The sequence below is a fragment of the Notothenia coriiceps genome, unplaced genomic scaffold (assembly GCF_000735185.1).
Source record: "Notothenia coriiceps isolate Sejong01 unplaced genomic scaffold, NC01 NC01_scaffold00008959, whole genome shotgun sequence".
In the NCBI taxonomy this organism is placed as follows: Eukaryota; Metazoa; Chordata; class Actinopteri; order Perciformes; family Nototheniidae; genus Notothenia; species Notothenia coriiceps.
The window spans coordinates 265,671-280,278 of record NW_011341660.1 but is presented as its reverse complement, the minus strand read 5'-3'; the positions used below and the strand labels follow the sequence as shown (position 1 = coordinate 280,278).

The 14,608-nt window shown below is 39.9% G+C and overlaps 1 protein-coding gene across 1 annotated transcript in view; it reads right to left on the bottom strand.

The window, feature by feature from the left end:
* LOC104944925 (microtubule cross-linking factor 1-like) overlaps positions 1 to 14,203 on the bottom strand; it is a 17,318-nt gene extending 3,115 nt beyond the window's left edge. The window contains exon 1 of the mRNA XM_010770531.1: positions 12,933 to 14,203. Within this exon, the coding sequence (XP_010768833.1) occupies positions 12,933 to 13,760 (828 nt within the window). The 5' untranslated portion in view covers positions 13,761 to 14,203. The remainder of the gene's footprint in view (positions 1 to 12,932) is intronic.
* Positions 14,204 to 14,608: the final 405 nt, after the last annotated feature.

Sequence of the window (14,608 nt, the reverse complement as noted above, 5' to 3'; positions counted from 1 at the left end):
TTTAGTGCCGGATGTACAAAGATATTAATAGGAGGATGTGCAAAACAGACAAACTAATTTATTCAAACATTAAATAATACTTTAGGTTAAGTTCTCATTTTAAATACATGTAAGCAAAAAGCTTTTGGGGTATCTGATAAATATTAAGCCTGACAAAGTACTTAACGTTTAATATATTGCATGGTTTGTTTTGGGACTTGACTATCAACTTTCCTGCAATGTTAACTATGTTGAAGCACTTATTTTAACTGATATTATACATATTTATTATACTCTTATAAGATGTATGTAGATAGAATAAGAAATGTGCAGAATATGAGGGTTTAATGGTGGAGGTACACACATATTGATAGATGTCTTGTTGAGGAACCTATGACCCAAGTTTGTCATCATTGCATAACTACACCGTATTTGTGTATATAATATGTCAATAAACCTTTGAAAATCTTGAAAGGGATGTGCAAAATAGCCTTTATATACCGTTTTTGATGAACGATTAGAGAATAACGAGTAATGAATATGCTTTATCGGGATCTGCAGACACATTTTTTGTCTTCTCAAGCACCAACTATCAAATATCTCGCCTGATTGTTTGCACTTGACAATCACCTTCACTGAATTTTACTCAGGTGTAACTAAAGTCTGATTTAAGGGTTGTTTATATTTCACATCATTAATCAGAATCTGTAAAGTAACTAAAATAAATGTATAAAATACCAGGTTAACCTTAAAGAAAGCCCTCAGGATTATAAAAGACCCCCATCACCCCAGCCACAAACTGTTCTGTCTGCTGCTGTCTGGCAGGCGGTACTGTACTGCAGCATCCGGACTAAAACCACCAGCCTGAAGGACAGTTTCATCCCACAGGCCAGAAGACTATTAAATACCTGAACTTAGAAACAACATCACATTAATCTGGCTGCTACTTAGAAATTATTTATCTAATATATCATATTCCAATCACTTGTATATAGACTCTTATTGCACTATTTACTATTTTTCTTTTTGTATTTACTTGCACTATTTTTTCTGTGTATCTGTTTTATTGTGTTGCACTGTTGGAGGAGCCTGTGACCTAAGGGGGGGGGGGGTTAGGACACGTTCGATTCGTGTTTTGGTTAGTGTGCCGTCGATGGGTTTCATTCCATTTCAAAGTGTTGTTTGACGCTCGGTGTAAACTTCCGTCATGTGACATCCAGTCCCCACTTCCCTCAGAGCAATGGAGAAGCGGAGAGGGCTGTGAGGACATTCAAAGGTCTCCTTAAGAAATCAAGTGATCCATATCTTGCCCTCATGGCCTACCGTGCTACTCCTCTGGCAAATGGATACAGTCCCACAGAGCTTCTCATGGGGAGGAAGGTAAGGACACTCGTTCCTGTCATTCCATCACAGCTCAACCCAGGATGTGCTGATATGATAAGGTTGAAATTGACAGAACAAAGTTACAGACAAAAACAGAGACAAAACTATGACCGCAGACACAGAGCACATGATATGCTGCACCTGCAACCCGGACGAAGCAGAAGGGCACAGTGGTGTCAACAGCAGGCACACCCAGGTCTTACATCGTTGAGACCGAAGAAACATATACCACCTCTCTTCAACCCCTGAGGGTCCTCGATTATCTGATAACACCACACATGTAAACACCACTACTGAGGCATGCACTCCTGCCACACCAGAAGTCCAGCATGACTCGAGTCATCAAAGCACAGTGTGTGAGAGACGTTTTCCGGCCAGAGTCAGGGCGCCTCCTGCACATCTAAAAGACTTTGTGCGTTCATAGCCAGGAAACTGAGTGGTCAATGGGGCAGAATAATCCCCACACTCAGCTGGAGGGTTTAGGTGGTCCACCTCATCCCTCCATAGTTAAAACTAAATAAATGAATAAAAAGAAGTACAGCAGTTGAATGTTTTAATAAGAATTCTGCAGTTAGACAGAACTATATGCTGATCAAGTGTTTCATATTTTGCACTATGTTAAGACCTAGAAAAAGCCTTTAGTGTCTTTAATAATATCCATCTTGGTAAACTTGAGATGTAATGCTGTTATACGTGTATTGTTCATTAGAATGAATACAAGTTAAGAAATGGTTTAATATCAGCTTCAGAGGCTTGTGTTGTCCATACACATCCTCTCCACAGGTAAGGTCTCCTATTTAGAAAGGGGGATGTAGTATCAGGCATAATAGGGTAGGAACCTTTATGATGTAACGTGTTGTGCATCGGTGTGTGATAAAGGAGAGCAAGTCAACCTACACGTTGGTCCAAGAGCCTCTATATAAGTTATAGTGAACACATATAACAATAGAACAGAATATATGAAGTAAACCACAACAAATCAGGACATTTAATGACAATGAATCATTAGTCTGCCTCAAAAACATTTATTTTACTTCACCTCAAAGGTTTCCTGTTTTATTCAGTTGAGATCTTAAATCTAAGCTTCTCAAGGATAAGCAACTTTTTATTCAATCCACATGTGCTTTTCGAAAGTTGTCCCGCAATCCATTTTAAGATAACTTTATGACTAAGTGTTGTGAATTTGTCTATATTGTTATGATTAATATTGCAGTCACTAGATAATTGTTTGAGGATTAACATATAATGAAATAAATATAAAATGCAACTTCATTTACCTTTTGCCGGAGTAAATATTCAAAGATAAATGCACACAATTACATTAACGTTTCAAGCACCAAACAAGGCAGTGTTTTTAGCAGCCAAGCTGCGTTTTATTAAGTAACAATTATATATATAGGTTTCTATAAGAAGTACACAAACAAAAAAATACATCAACACTTTACGACTATTGAAATGTAGTATAAAAATAGCACGGAATCTATTCTTTTGAAATGCTTTTGCACTCTAGATTCATAAAAACGCTTTTAACAAAATGAATAAAAGATAAAGAACAACAAAATGATAGAAAAACGTTCTATATCACTCACACTCAAGCCTACAATTAAACAATGTCTTGCATCTAAATAACAACAGATATTGATTAACATGCTCTATATCAGGTTATAACATTACACAATGAAAACTTTAAACTGTCAATATATACTCCTGCATGTGTTTTCAATGAAAGAGCAGTTATAACTAGAATTTTTTGCGTACTGTTTTCAAGCAAAACATCACCTCAGCAGTAATAATGTAGCATGTAAACAATTACTCTTTTTTAAGGAATAAGAAATCAGGCTTTATAACTAAAAGGGGGCTCTCAGAACACTTAAGGAGTTGAAAGTAAAGTATTTTAACATGAAAAAAAATAGTTCAATAAGGTTTGTGCATCTTATGTTAAAAAAACGAGACAAGAGTTAAAGTACTTTTAAACCTTTCTATCAATAGAGTACGCAAAACATTGTGAAAAAAAAAGTTCCAGTGATAAAATACAAGCTATACATTTACAGGGCATGTGGGAGCATAAAGCCAGAGTATGAATTCACAGACCAGAGATCCTATAGGAGGAGTGATGTAAAGTTGCCCCTTTTGGCTGAGGTAATGCCCATTTGTTATGATTTGGTGACAGCCAACAGCATTGAAAAATCTTCCAGTTATCAGAGCGAAACCGTTTCTCCAAGGCACACACCATACTTTGAGAGTTTGGTCGCATAAAGGTAATTGGTATCAAGATAAAACTGACCAGTAAGTCCCTCCCTCTGATGGAAATGCTCAAGCATACATATGCCACCTTATTGCTGTCTCACAGTAAAACTCTTCTTCTGGCAACAAATGTGCGCCACTTACATACAAACAGACTCTTTGTTTTCTTACAATTACTGAGCACTATTTATTTATACACACTGTTAACCGGAGCATGGACATTACACCAGCCTAGTCTCATGAAATTGTATTCCAATACATAAAATGATATTTCCATTACTAATTCAAAAACCTCGATATTTCCTGAATATAACCAAGTAGTTTTTATTATGTTTTGTTTCAATTTTTAGTAGACAAAGAGTATTTGCATGGTAGTTTTCTTGCCAAAAGTTTTAGAAACTCAAAAAGATATTTTACAAAAAATATTGCGTGTTCACCAGTGTTTGCCTACATTTTAAAAAAGTATACAGTGCCACTCTTTCCTGGAATCAAATAAACTTATTTGAACAAGTATCAACCCGTGTAGCGACATTACGGTGAACAAAAACAATGTTTTTTTAAGGATAAAATCTTAACTTTTAGGGTATTAACATAACTGCTATCACTCTTTTATTCTTAGCTGTCTGTAATGGTTTGCAAAAGGCAAAAAACGACTTCTTTATCAGTCGTTTTTTCATTGGCTTGTTTCAAGTATTTGTATCAGGGAGACATTATAACTCAAAGTTTCACACTATCTATACAAAAACATGTTTATTTAAAACATTTTTCTTTCTTTTTAAGGAAGCTATTTTACACCTAAAATGTCATCTCAAAGCAAAAGGTAAAATTATAGTTGTGTTTTTTTACAACAAAAAACGATGAAAATGAACTATTCTAAAATAAAGGACAAAATCCTGCTTCATCTCCAGGTGAGCATGTGGTGCACTAGCTTCCATTTCTGAATGTATTTTCCTACAGAGTTTTCCTTTTTAAAACATTTAAAACAATTTTTTCTTACCATATTTAAATCAAAAATACTAACCAAATACTCTTAAAATGTTGAAAATTGAAAAAAAGATTGTTTTTTTTATCCTGGTTCATCTTGTATTATCCAGTAAAGATGTGGATTTCTTTTTCCAAAATATTGACGTTAAATCCCAATATCCTATCGTTTAGGTTTTTTAGACAAACCTCCTTTTGTTTTGAGAAAATACATTCAGGCCTGAGGCTAGTGCAGCAGCAGGTACTGTCTTAAGACTTTGGTTTAAGTGTTTTTATCCAGATTAACAACTTGTTGCAGCAGCTTTTTCATAATCAACTAAATAAAGGGATAAGAGACCTCTGAAATGTTTTAAAACTTCCTTAAACAAAACGTTTGGTACAAAGCGACGTATAAAGCTGTGCTGTTGGTGCCATCTTCTCTTTTTTGTACAACTACTAAGTATTGTCGAAACAATACCCTCTAAGGGCCTTTTCAAAACGTAAGAAAAATCCTGTTAAAACTACTGTACAGGCCTCTTGTTAAAGAAAAAAGCAGAGGGATCAGGTGTCGCCATCTTCCACCACAGCCAAAACAAAACTGGCCTCTCTTAAGATCAGTGATGCCCTCTCTTTCTGACACCATGCTGTATTTGTGTCTTTGTGTTAGTGTGTGTTATGTGCGTTTAAGGCTGCAGTGCATTATCTCCAGTATGAAAAATACAAACTAACAGCTGCTTTTACTCTTTCCCAGTTATACTTATTGTTAGTGAAACTGGTTATTGCCTGCCAAAGTAGAGAACAAATCTGGCTTTTTAGAACATTTTGGCTGGCAGCTGATGTTTTTTTAAGTGGTGTCTGTGTTTGGTGATGGCTGGCGTCTATTCACAGGCAAAGTAATCTTTCAGCGGTGCGAACAGATGCCTGATGACGGGGACGCTCCAGGACCGGCCCAGCAGCCTCTGTCTGGCCCCGCGGCCCATGTTGGACACATCTGTGTAGTGGACAGGGAATCCAAAGATCCTGCAGGGCAACAAATCCACAACCATTATTACTATCAGTGTCGAAAGGCATGTATCACACACTTAACATTTGTATCATTAGCCTGAATTAAAGTGTCCACATAAATGACTCATATATTTAAAAGGTGCATTAAGGGCTTTGTAGGTTAAAGTAAATAATTACAAACATTTGATTCTGAGAATAATAACAATAAGAATTTCCAGGTTTAAAGTTGTACATTTCCGCAAATATTATAATTTGCTGAAATGTACAAGATAAACCGCTTGATTATCTGTCTGTGTGTGTGTGTGTGTGTGTGTGTGTGTGTGTGTGTGTGTGTGTGTGTGTGTGTGTGTGTGTGTGTGTGTGTGTGTGTGTGTGTGTGTGTTCCTGGCTCACCTCTCCAGCTCAGTGCACCACAGTATGTCCTCCTTCCCGTTCATGATGACAGGGAAGTGCTGATCCTTCCCTTGTTTGATGGAGTTGGAGCGGGTAGTGATGGTGCGCACTTTCCCAAACTAGGAGACCGCAAATAAACTGTTAAAACAAAAGCAACCATATAGCTTTATTTATATATATATAATCTATATCAAACCTTTGCAACTCTGCCGTGATCCAAACAGTCCTGCAGCTCAAGCTTGTCCATCCCAGAGGCACACCGAGGCCTGAAACCCAGAGAACTAATCACATAAATGCATAATAATGCATAATAATACATAATAATATAACATATACGAGTGTGAACACAGAATATAAAATGAATCCATAATGGTTTCAGCCTTAGATATTGTGATGTAACATGTTGAACAGCACTGAAGTGAGAGATTATTTTAAAGAAAGTGTCAGAATTTCTTTCCAACCTGCTCATGCCCGGCAGGTTTCCCCAGAAGTATCGGGCACGGTGAGCAGCAGAGACCTCGATGGCATCGATCATCGTAGGATTACACTGCAAAAACACACAGAGGACAAAGTGTCATTTTGTTAATTAAAGCTATGACTCAATATGTTTGACAACATCTTTTCTTTCCATGACTAAATTGAGACAATAACAAGATGGCACAGACGTCATTAAACACCAGGTGTTACAATATTAATTTGCACTACTGTTACCTAAAAAATACTAGACTAAAATGATGTATAACAAATAAATGTGAAATATGAAAAAAACTACATACAAATAATATCTGATAAAAGTACACACATGTGCCGCAGGCTTTTTCCAGTTTTTTGGGGATTAGGTTTAAGATTAGGTTTTAGATTAATGTCTTCATTAACATTTCTTTTTGGAATCATTGTCAGTAAAATATGTTTTTGGTTCACGTTTTTGATTTCCGCAGCTGTTACACTCTACAGTCCATGTCACTCACCTCCAGGAATCGTGAGATGTCCCTCTTGTCATTGACGCCCATAGCGACCACGTTTTCAAACATCCAGAAGAACGGCCGGTCCTCTCCTTCTTTGGGCCTGGCCTCACTCAGCAGACGGTAAAACTCAAAGAAAAGCCTCCCTGTGCCTTCTGAAAAAAAAAGGAAAAAAAACATCAACCAACCTGTTTCAGTGTTTCAGTACTGACTGAACTTCTCCCTGTGTAGAGTTAAGGGGTATAACCACAATCCAGTGTTCACTTCCGATAACATTTAAAAATAAAATACTCACTTTATAGACCATTTATTGCCACAAAAATAACAAGAACTGGGAAAAGCAAAGTAAGCCTTTAGACAATCTTAACTGAACTCAAAAGTGTTGTTTTATTAATGTTGGTATGATTCCTCTTGGCAGGTTCTTACCAAAGAGCCCTTTCCTGGCAGGATTGACGATCGATAGGTCGTTGCAGGGACTTCCTCCAATCACCAGATCGAATGGACCCCAGTCCATCAGCTGAGAGAAAACAGCACCACCAAGTGTTAGAAAGACAGATATTAAGATATAAAGGTGTTTTGTTTTACGTCAGTTATTGTACTTTAACAGGTTAAGAATGTCCTTTACTTACATTTTTCTTACTGATGTTCCTGACATCGTGCACATACTGGATCTTTCCTTCATGTCGGACAACGCCCACTGAGATGGAGTCCTCACACACCTCTGACGCCACGTACTGGTCCACCTTAAAACCTAAATCCCTTAAAACCAGGTAGCCTGGAAACAGAGAAATGCATTTAATTGTACCAATATTTTCCATTTTTCATATGTCTGTTTATTTTATCGTAGCAGCATTAAACCAATGTTTAGACTAACGAAATACATTTTTGGGACCATTTGGTATTTACGGTAGGATTAGTTTAGTTTTTAGGGTATTTGGTTATTATAAGGGGTTTTTAGCTTTTAAATGTTTCTGTGTAATACATGAACTTAGTCCAATTGTAGACATGTTTTACAAACATTATTTTTAGTGTCAGACAGCTTATATGGTTGTCCAATTTCACATATCTCCATTATGTCTCATCATTATACTTTAAACTGATGTAAGTGTTGGTGAATGAACTTAAATTGAAATAAAAAGCACATTTTAAATTAATGAAACATCAAGTGGTTTAAGATAATATTTATTCATCGTCTCTCTCTTATCATTCTCACACTCATCCTCACCTGTGGCAATGCCGTCAAACAGGGAGAGGACTCTGATTGGTCGTCTCTGCTCTGCAGGGACTGCTTGGAACCTCTTTGGTGACTCCTGGAAGAAAATCAGAAGATCATTCAGCATCTAGAAGGCTTATTAGCAAGTTTGTTTTGTATCCTTCAGTAAACTCTCATTAGGCGCATTCACACCGCAGTACTTTTCCCACAAAGGTTCATGAGAAATTAGTTCATGAGAACTCTTTAGTTCTCATGAACTAAGTACAGATCGCGTTCACATCGGAATAAGTCCCTGGGGGAAGGATTAGGCAAATTAAGCCGCTGACGTAACTTCTTCTTCTTCTTCTGCTTTGGGTTTACTGGCAGGCCGCAAACAACTTCACGGCGTATACTGCTACCCGAAGTCCCCGGCCGGAAGTCAGTAGAAGCTGCTGGGACTCCCAGCAGCTTCTACTGAAGCCTTCCGAGTAAATCGGCAGAACGCCGACACTTCCTCATCTCCACCGCTCCCATGTTTTCTTTTGTGTTGCCATAAGTTAGTCTGCGTTTCTGCGTTGGGCTAATGCTAATAATGCTAATGCGAGGATAATAAAATGGCGGCTTCACAAAACTTTTGGGGAGTTTTACGGGGCGTGGTTTGCATTCCGCCCAGCCAATCAGACATAGGGACCTTTTTTCTCCCANTGGTATTAAAGTGTCTGCTCCTCTCTGTCTCAGGATGAAATGGACGAGCTGCGGGCGGAGATGGAGGAGGTACGGGACAGCTACCTGGAGGAGGAGGTGTACCAACACCTCCTCCTCCAGGTAGCTGTCCCGTACCTCCTCCATCTCCGCCCGCAGCTCGTCCATTTCATCCTGAGACAGAGAGGAGCAGACACTTTAATACCACATCCACACTGAATTCATGGGTAATGATATCTAACATCATGTAGTTCATAGTTTTTCAAGCAAATGAAAGTTTGTATTCTTTGCTGCAGACAGTCCTGTTTTCATCATACTTTGCAAACAGATGCAAAAAAGGGTCAATAGGTTTAGACTTGGGTTTGTGTTTACATGACATATATACTTTTAGGTTATATCCCAATGAATCGTGTACTGTCCAATTACGATAATACTTTAATGGTCAGATCAAGTCTGAAATTTGACTTGCATCACAGCAGCTCCATGTGTGACATCAACAGACAGATATCAAGACACAATACATGAAAAACAAACAAACATTTAACATAACAGCACAATCACTGAGAGAAAACATGCTCAAGACCCTTTAGCGTGCATTCGATCTGGGATTTAGCTCTGTGTTTCTGTAGCAACAAAACTTGTGTATGGACGCAAGAAAAAATACTTTTTAACAACTCCATACATTTATATTTGTGAAGCAGCTTTGGAGTTTAAGAAATACTTAACCAAATGTTCTAAATGAGTTTTTACCTGAGGGCAACTTCACAGAAGAGGCCTTAAAGACCAGCAACAGCTAAAGGGATATACTGTAAGGTTAGAAAGTGATCTGAATCCAGAAGTTAAATTATGAAACTTCCCCTCTAAGTCTTTGCTTCTTCATACTCGTAAATTATGCATTAAAAGAAGGTATTTTTTAAGGTGGCACCAGAAGAAGCTAATGAAGTGTCTAAACTGTTCAGCTGAGTTTGAATGTGCTCTCACTTTATATTTCATGGCAAACTGCCAGTTTGATTTGAATATTTTCTGTGTAAAAGTTTTGACTTGAGGTGCCTTTAGGTGACCAAATATGCTGTCCTCAAAAACCCAGCAATGTCATGGAAATGATGAAGTTTTAGACTGCCATGGGCGAATGTGTTGTGTAAGAAGAAAGTCTGACCAACAGTGATGTTAGGAAAAAGCTCAGAGGGTCACACACCGAGCAACTGATGTAACAAGACAGGGTTTGTCAGAAATACTGATGAAATGTTCTGTGTTTCATCTTTCTTGAAGGTTTTTTTTGGACAAAGCTTCTGTGTTAAATCATTTTAAATAGTAAACAGGAAATGAAGATACTTCTCTGCTTCATTAAAAAGTAACATGGTTTACAGTTTACACTTATGTATTAATCACAGCATAGGGGATTTTCTCAATTCCACAACATAAAAACCTTTCAGGCATAAAGCTATTAAAAAGGAAATGCAATATAATATACTTTTGTAGATTATACTCTCATACATACGAGCTCCAGTAATGCATGTACTCTCAGTGATGATGATGTAACATCGCTAGTCTTATCTCTTGGATTGGATGTATTGACATGATGACCCATCGACATGAAACTACCCGGCATGATTGAGGGAAAGTAAAAAGGTTTATCTCTACTACTACGACAGTTTGTGCGTTATCCTCGAGGGTCTCAGTTTGCCTCCAACATGGGGAGGCTCGCGAGATTTCCCCTAGGAGGGAGATTCACAGCTTGACTGGCACCTGATGAAAAGACAATTGTATGCTGAAGAGTGGGGGGGGGGGGTGTTTGAGTGAGAGTGTCAATTAATAAAACTAAATCTATCCTCATTTGGGAAGGCACAGAGCACATTGTTATCTGAGGAGGACCCCGGAGGAAGGAGCTAATGTCCTCCAATCGATGTCCAGGTTAGCAGCAGAGCCAGAGGCAGAGATGCATCCTGGGAGCAGGTACATTCAGAGCATCACTGATGTTTACGGGGAGTGTGTACACCGAGTCATCAGCGGTAATCGTTGGTCTCTTTAAGAGGGGTAAGAGTAGATATCTTTATTGAGCAGCTGCTGTAATTCATTACATTCCAGATTGATTTGTCATTATTTTTGCTCTGGGAAATGTCAAAGAAAATGTGAAAGGATTATCAGAATTTCTCACGAATCACGACCAAAGGGGACGTCTTCATTTCAGTTTTTTTTTTTACCAACCAACGATAATCTCTTTGCTAATAAGGAAGGAAAAGAAAAGCCGTCAATTTTAACATTTGATAAGGTAGACCTAGATAACTTAAAGTCATGTTTTTATAAGAAAGTACTCAAAGATACTTCTCTTTTTTTATATGATAGGAGATGAATTATCTTTTTAGTTCAGGACAAGTTCCATCACTTCGAGTTTCTACAATGTTCTGACTACTTACAGACACTTTCTTTATCACAAAACTATTTAGCAGTTTAATTGATAATAACCCTGCATATGTTCTTGATTCATCTCTTTTTCTTTCTATGAAAACTGTCAATCACAAGCTCATAGACCTGAGAGAAACATAATGGCATTTTTGTTATGAATATCCCACTGTCAAAACAACAATAGTACATTCACAACAATATCAAATAGAGAATAATATCAAATATTTGCAGTTGAGAAGCTGGCAGTAATAGCTTCTGTTTCAACATTGATTCAAATGGATAACGAGAATAGTCTCTGGATAACTTTCAGTCAACGGACTACTCGATTTATCCCTAATCGTTACAACTCTTAAATAATTTGTAAGCAGCAGCCCCGACAATCAATGTCATGGTGTTTTGCAACCAAGCAGAGACAATAGGTTAAAATCCTCCTTATGAGGGGTCAAAATAAAATAAACATGTTTTTCAAGCAGCAGCTCTGACGTATAGCACATGTGGTGGGGACTCCCAGATATTTTATTCCTTGGGGGGGATGGGGGAGGTAGAGGAGTTCACCTCAGCGTCCCAGCTGGCAGACTGACAGGCAGGCGGGTGTTTGAACCCCACACACACATGAGACATCTGACTGTTATCAAGTCCTGTGGGATAAAGCCATTACAGCCAGAGCCAGTAAAGCTGATTAACTCTCTTGTGTTTGCACCGGGCCGCAGAGAGACACAGACATGCGTGATCAAGTTTGGAATAATACTCGGAGCAACATGCAAATAAACCATCTGAAAAAAAGAATCTGCAAGATTTGTTTGCCGCATTATGTGTTTGCTTCCCCTCCCCAACTTAAGGGGATAGCCTACTTAAAGGAGGGGGAGGGGGATCCCGAATGAGATCTTCAAACAGGATCTTCATGCAATATGTCAAAAATAACGATGTTGGAAAACATAGCAATGATTAACTGCATCCATGAGGACAATTTATTCACATTGTTACAGGAGATGATGTTCTCTCTGTGGCCCAGATACAAATTGAGGAGGGGGACTTGGGCAAAAAATGTTCAGTCAGAATAGACTTTGTTGACTTGACAGCAAAACAATTTAAAAAAGGAAAGTCTAAGAAAAAGCCAGGGAGAAGCCATTTTCAATAAAACACCCATCAATAAAGGTCAAACCCACAGGGGAGGGTAAAAGCCGACATGATGGATGGAGAGTCGACACAGGGGCATGATGGGGATGGCAGCTGATGCGTTTAGATTTTAATAATTTATACACTTCTTAGAATATGCTTTGAATAAGTGAGCAGGTGAAAGTTGCTCAAGGACACTATCAAAACAGGTGATGGTGGGGATTGAACCCTCAACTGCATGCTGTTGAAAAAAATGACAGCTGTGGGAAACAGATGCTTCTGGAGTAGGGATTAAATAAAACTGCAACTGAAAGAAGGGTCTTTTTGGATTTTGTGTTAATATAAAAACATATATGCAACAATTAAACATAGTAGCCCTGTCACACTTTATGATACACTTTCTGTTGTCCACCTGGATGAGTATTTTTGTAAATAGTCATTTTCAATTTTTCTCTTTAAGATTTCATGCATGCCAAATAATGCATATGTTGCTATGTTTTGCTCTTTACTCTTGCTGCAAGGTTGTAATTGTCCCCTCTGTGGGATGAATAAAGGTATTATGAGTCTGGTAACTTGAGATATGATCCCCATACCTTGAGGTAGTCGTTTTCGGATCGCAGGTCCTCCACCTCCCGCAGCAGGTCCTCCTCGGTAACATCCTTGGCGGCTGGCAGTCTGAGTTGTGCGGCTGATGAAGATGAGGAGGGTTTCTCCTGCCGGTGTTTCTCTCCGTGCTGAGCCTGAGACATGCTTCCCTTGGCGGCGGAAGCCTCGGTTGTGCGCGGTGTAGCTTCGGTCGCCTCTTCCCGCAGCGGATTATCCCCTCCCATCTGATCCCGGTCACTTGAGCCGGTCCCGGACTCAGCGTCGCTACTAGCGGCTGCTGCCTGCCTCTGCTCGTCGGACAGCGGCTCGGAGGGGCAGTCCGACAGGTCCGAGCTGCTGTCCGTTTGGTTGACCAGAACCAAATGCGCACCGGTCGGTACCCGGATTGGAGATCCATGGTTTAGAGGCCCCGGAGAGGAGGCTAGTTTCCCCCTCTTCCCTTTAGAGAGGACCGGACTGCCGCTGGCACTGTCCGGTTTGATGCTGGCGGTTTTGGGCTCGGCTGCCGCATGCTGGGACACCTTTGAGGGCTTTCTCGCCACAGGAGACCTGGTGTTACTTTTCAGCGGGGATGGTTTCTCCTTTGCCCCGGACGGGCTGCGCCTGGAGATGCGGTTCGGATGCACCAAGGGCAGCGAAGCGGACTGCTTGCTGAGTTTGGGGGATTTGGGTACGATGGCAGGTGGTTTGGGGGAACGGGGGTGCACATCCTTTAGGAAAGGTCTGGCCGGGGAAGGCGCTCGGTTCAATCTCTTCTTCTCCAACTGGTGGTTCTGCGGTTTGGTGTCGCTGCCAGAGCCATTGGAGCTCTCCATTATACACCGACACCGAGACGATCAATCCACAGCACCGCGGAAAAGCTCTGACATGAGACAGCAGAAAGACACCCAGGTTGCTCTACCTTCTTCCTCCTAGTGCGCATCCTGCAATGTGCTGGACGTTCTTTTTTTACTCCATCTCGTTAGCATTCACCAGGTTGTCATTGTAGTCCTTGGAGGAAACGCTGCAACAAGAAAAGGGGATTACTGGGACGGAGGTGGATGAGAGGCAGGTTGCATCTGCAGATTTAGAAAGGAAAGAGTGTTTGTAGTAAGCCTACATCTCTTTTGCCTCCACAGATCGAGTCTCCATCACTGTTACACCGGGCTGTGAGTGCTGGGCCCCCGTCTCTCGTACCCCTCTCACTCCTTCCTATCTGACATGTAAGAACTGCAATCGCTGCGGTGTGAGGATCGACGCCCGTGATTTTCTGCGGGGCGCATGCGCTGCTCCAAGCACACCCCCTGGTTTTCTATGGGACCAGGCGGGACCAGGTCGGCACGCTTTGGTGCGCATGCCCTAATGACACGCACTCTATTGGCTATTACTGAACACCTACACAGTCGGTTGAAAGACGGATTAAGGAGACACAACACTGAGCTCTTCCTGTGGGAAATCTTATACTTAAAACGTCTAAAAAGCTCATTGAATAAATTGCATTATCCCTAATACTCCAATCTAAAATATGTTAAAGTTAAACACCACGTTTGCAGCATATTGGTAGCCAAAAAGTGAAAGAAATGTCAATAAAACTAATAAAATGTCTTTGTTCCTGAAATCCACACAAGCATCCCTGAGACGCCACAAATTGCACTTCTGCGTTAAGAACATAGACTGCCCATAG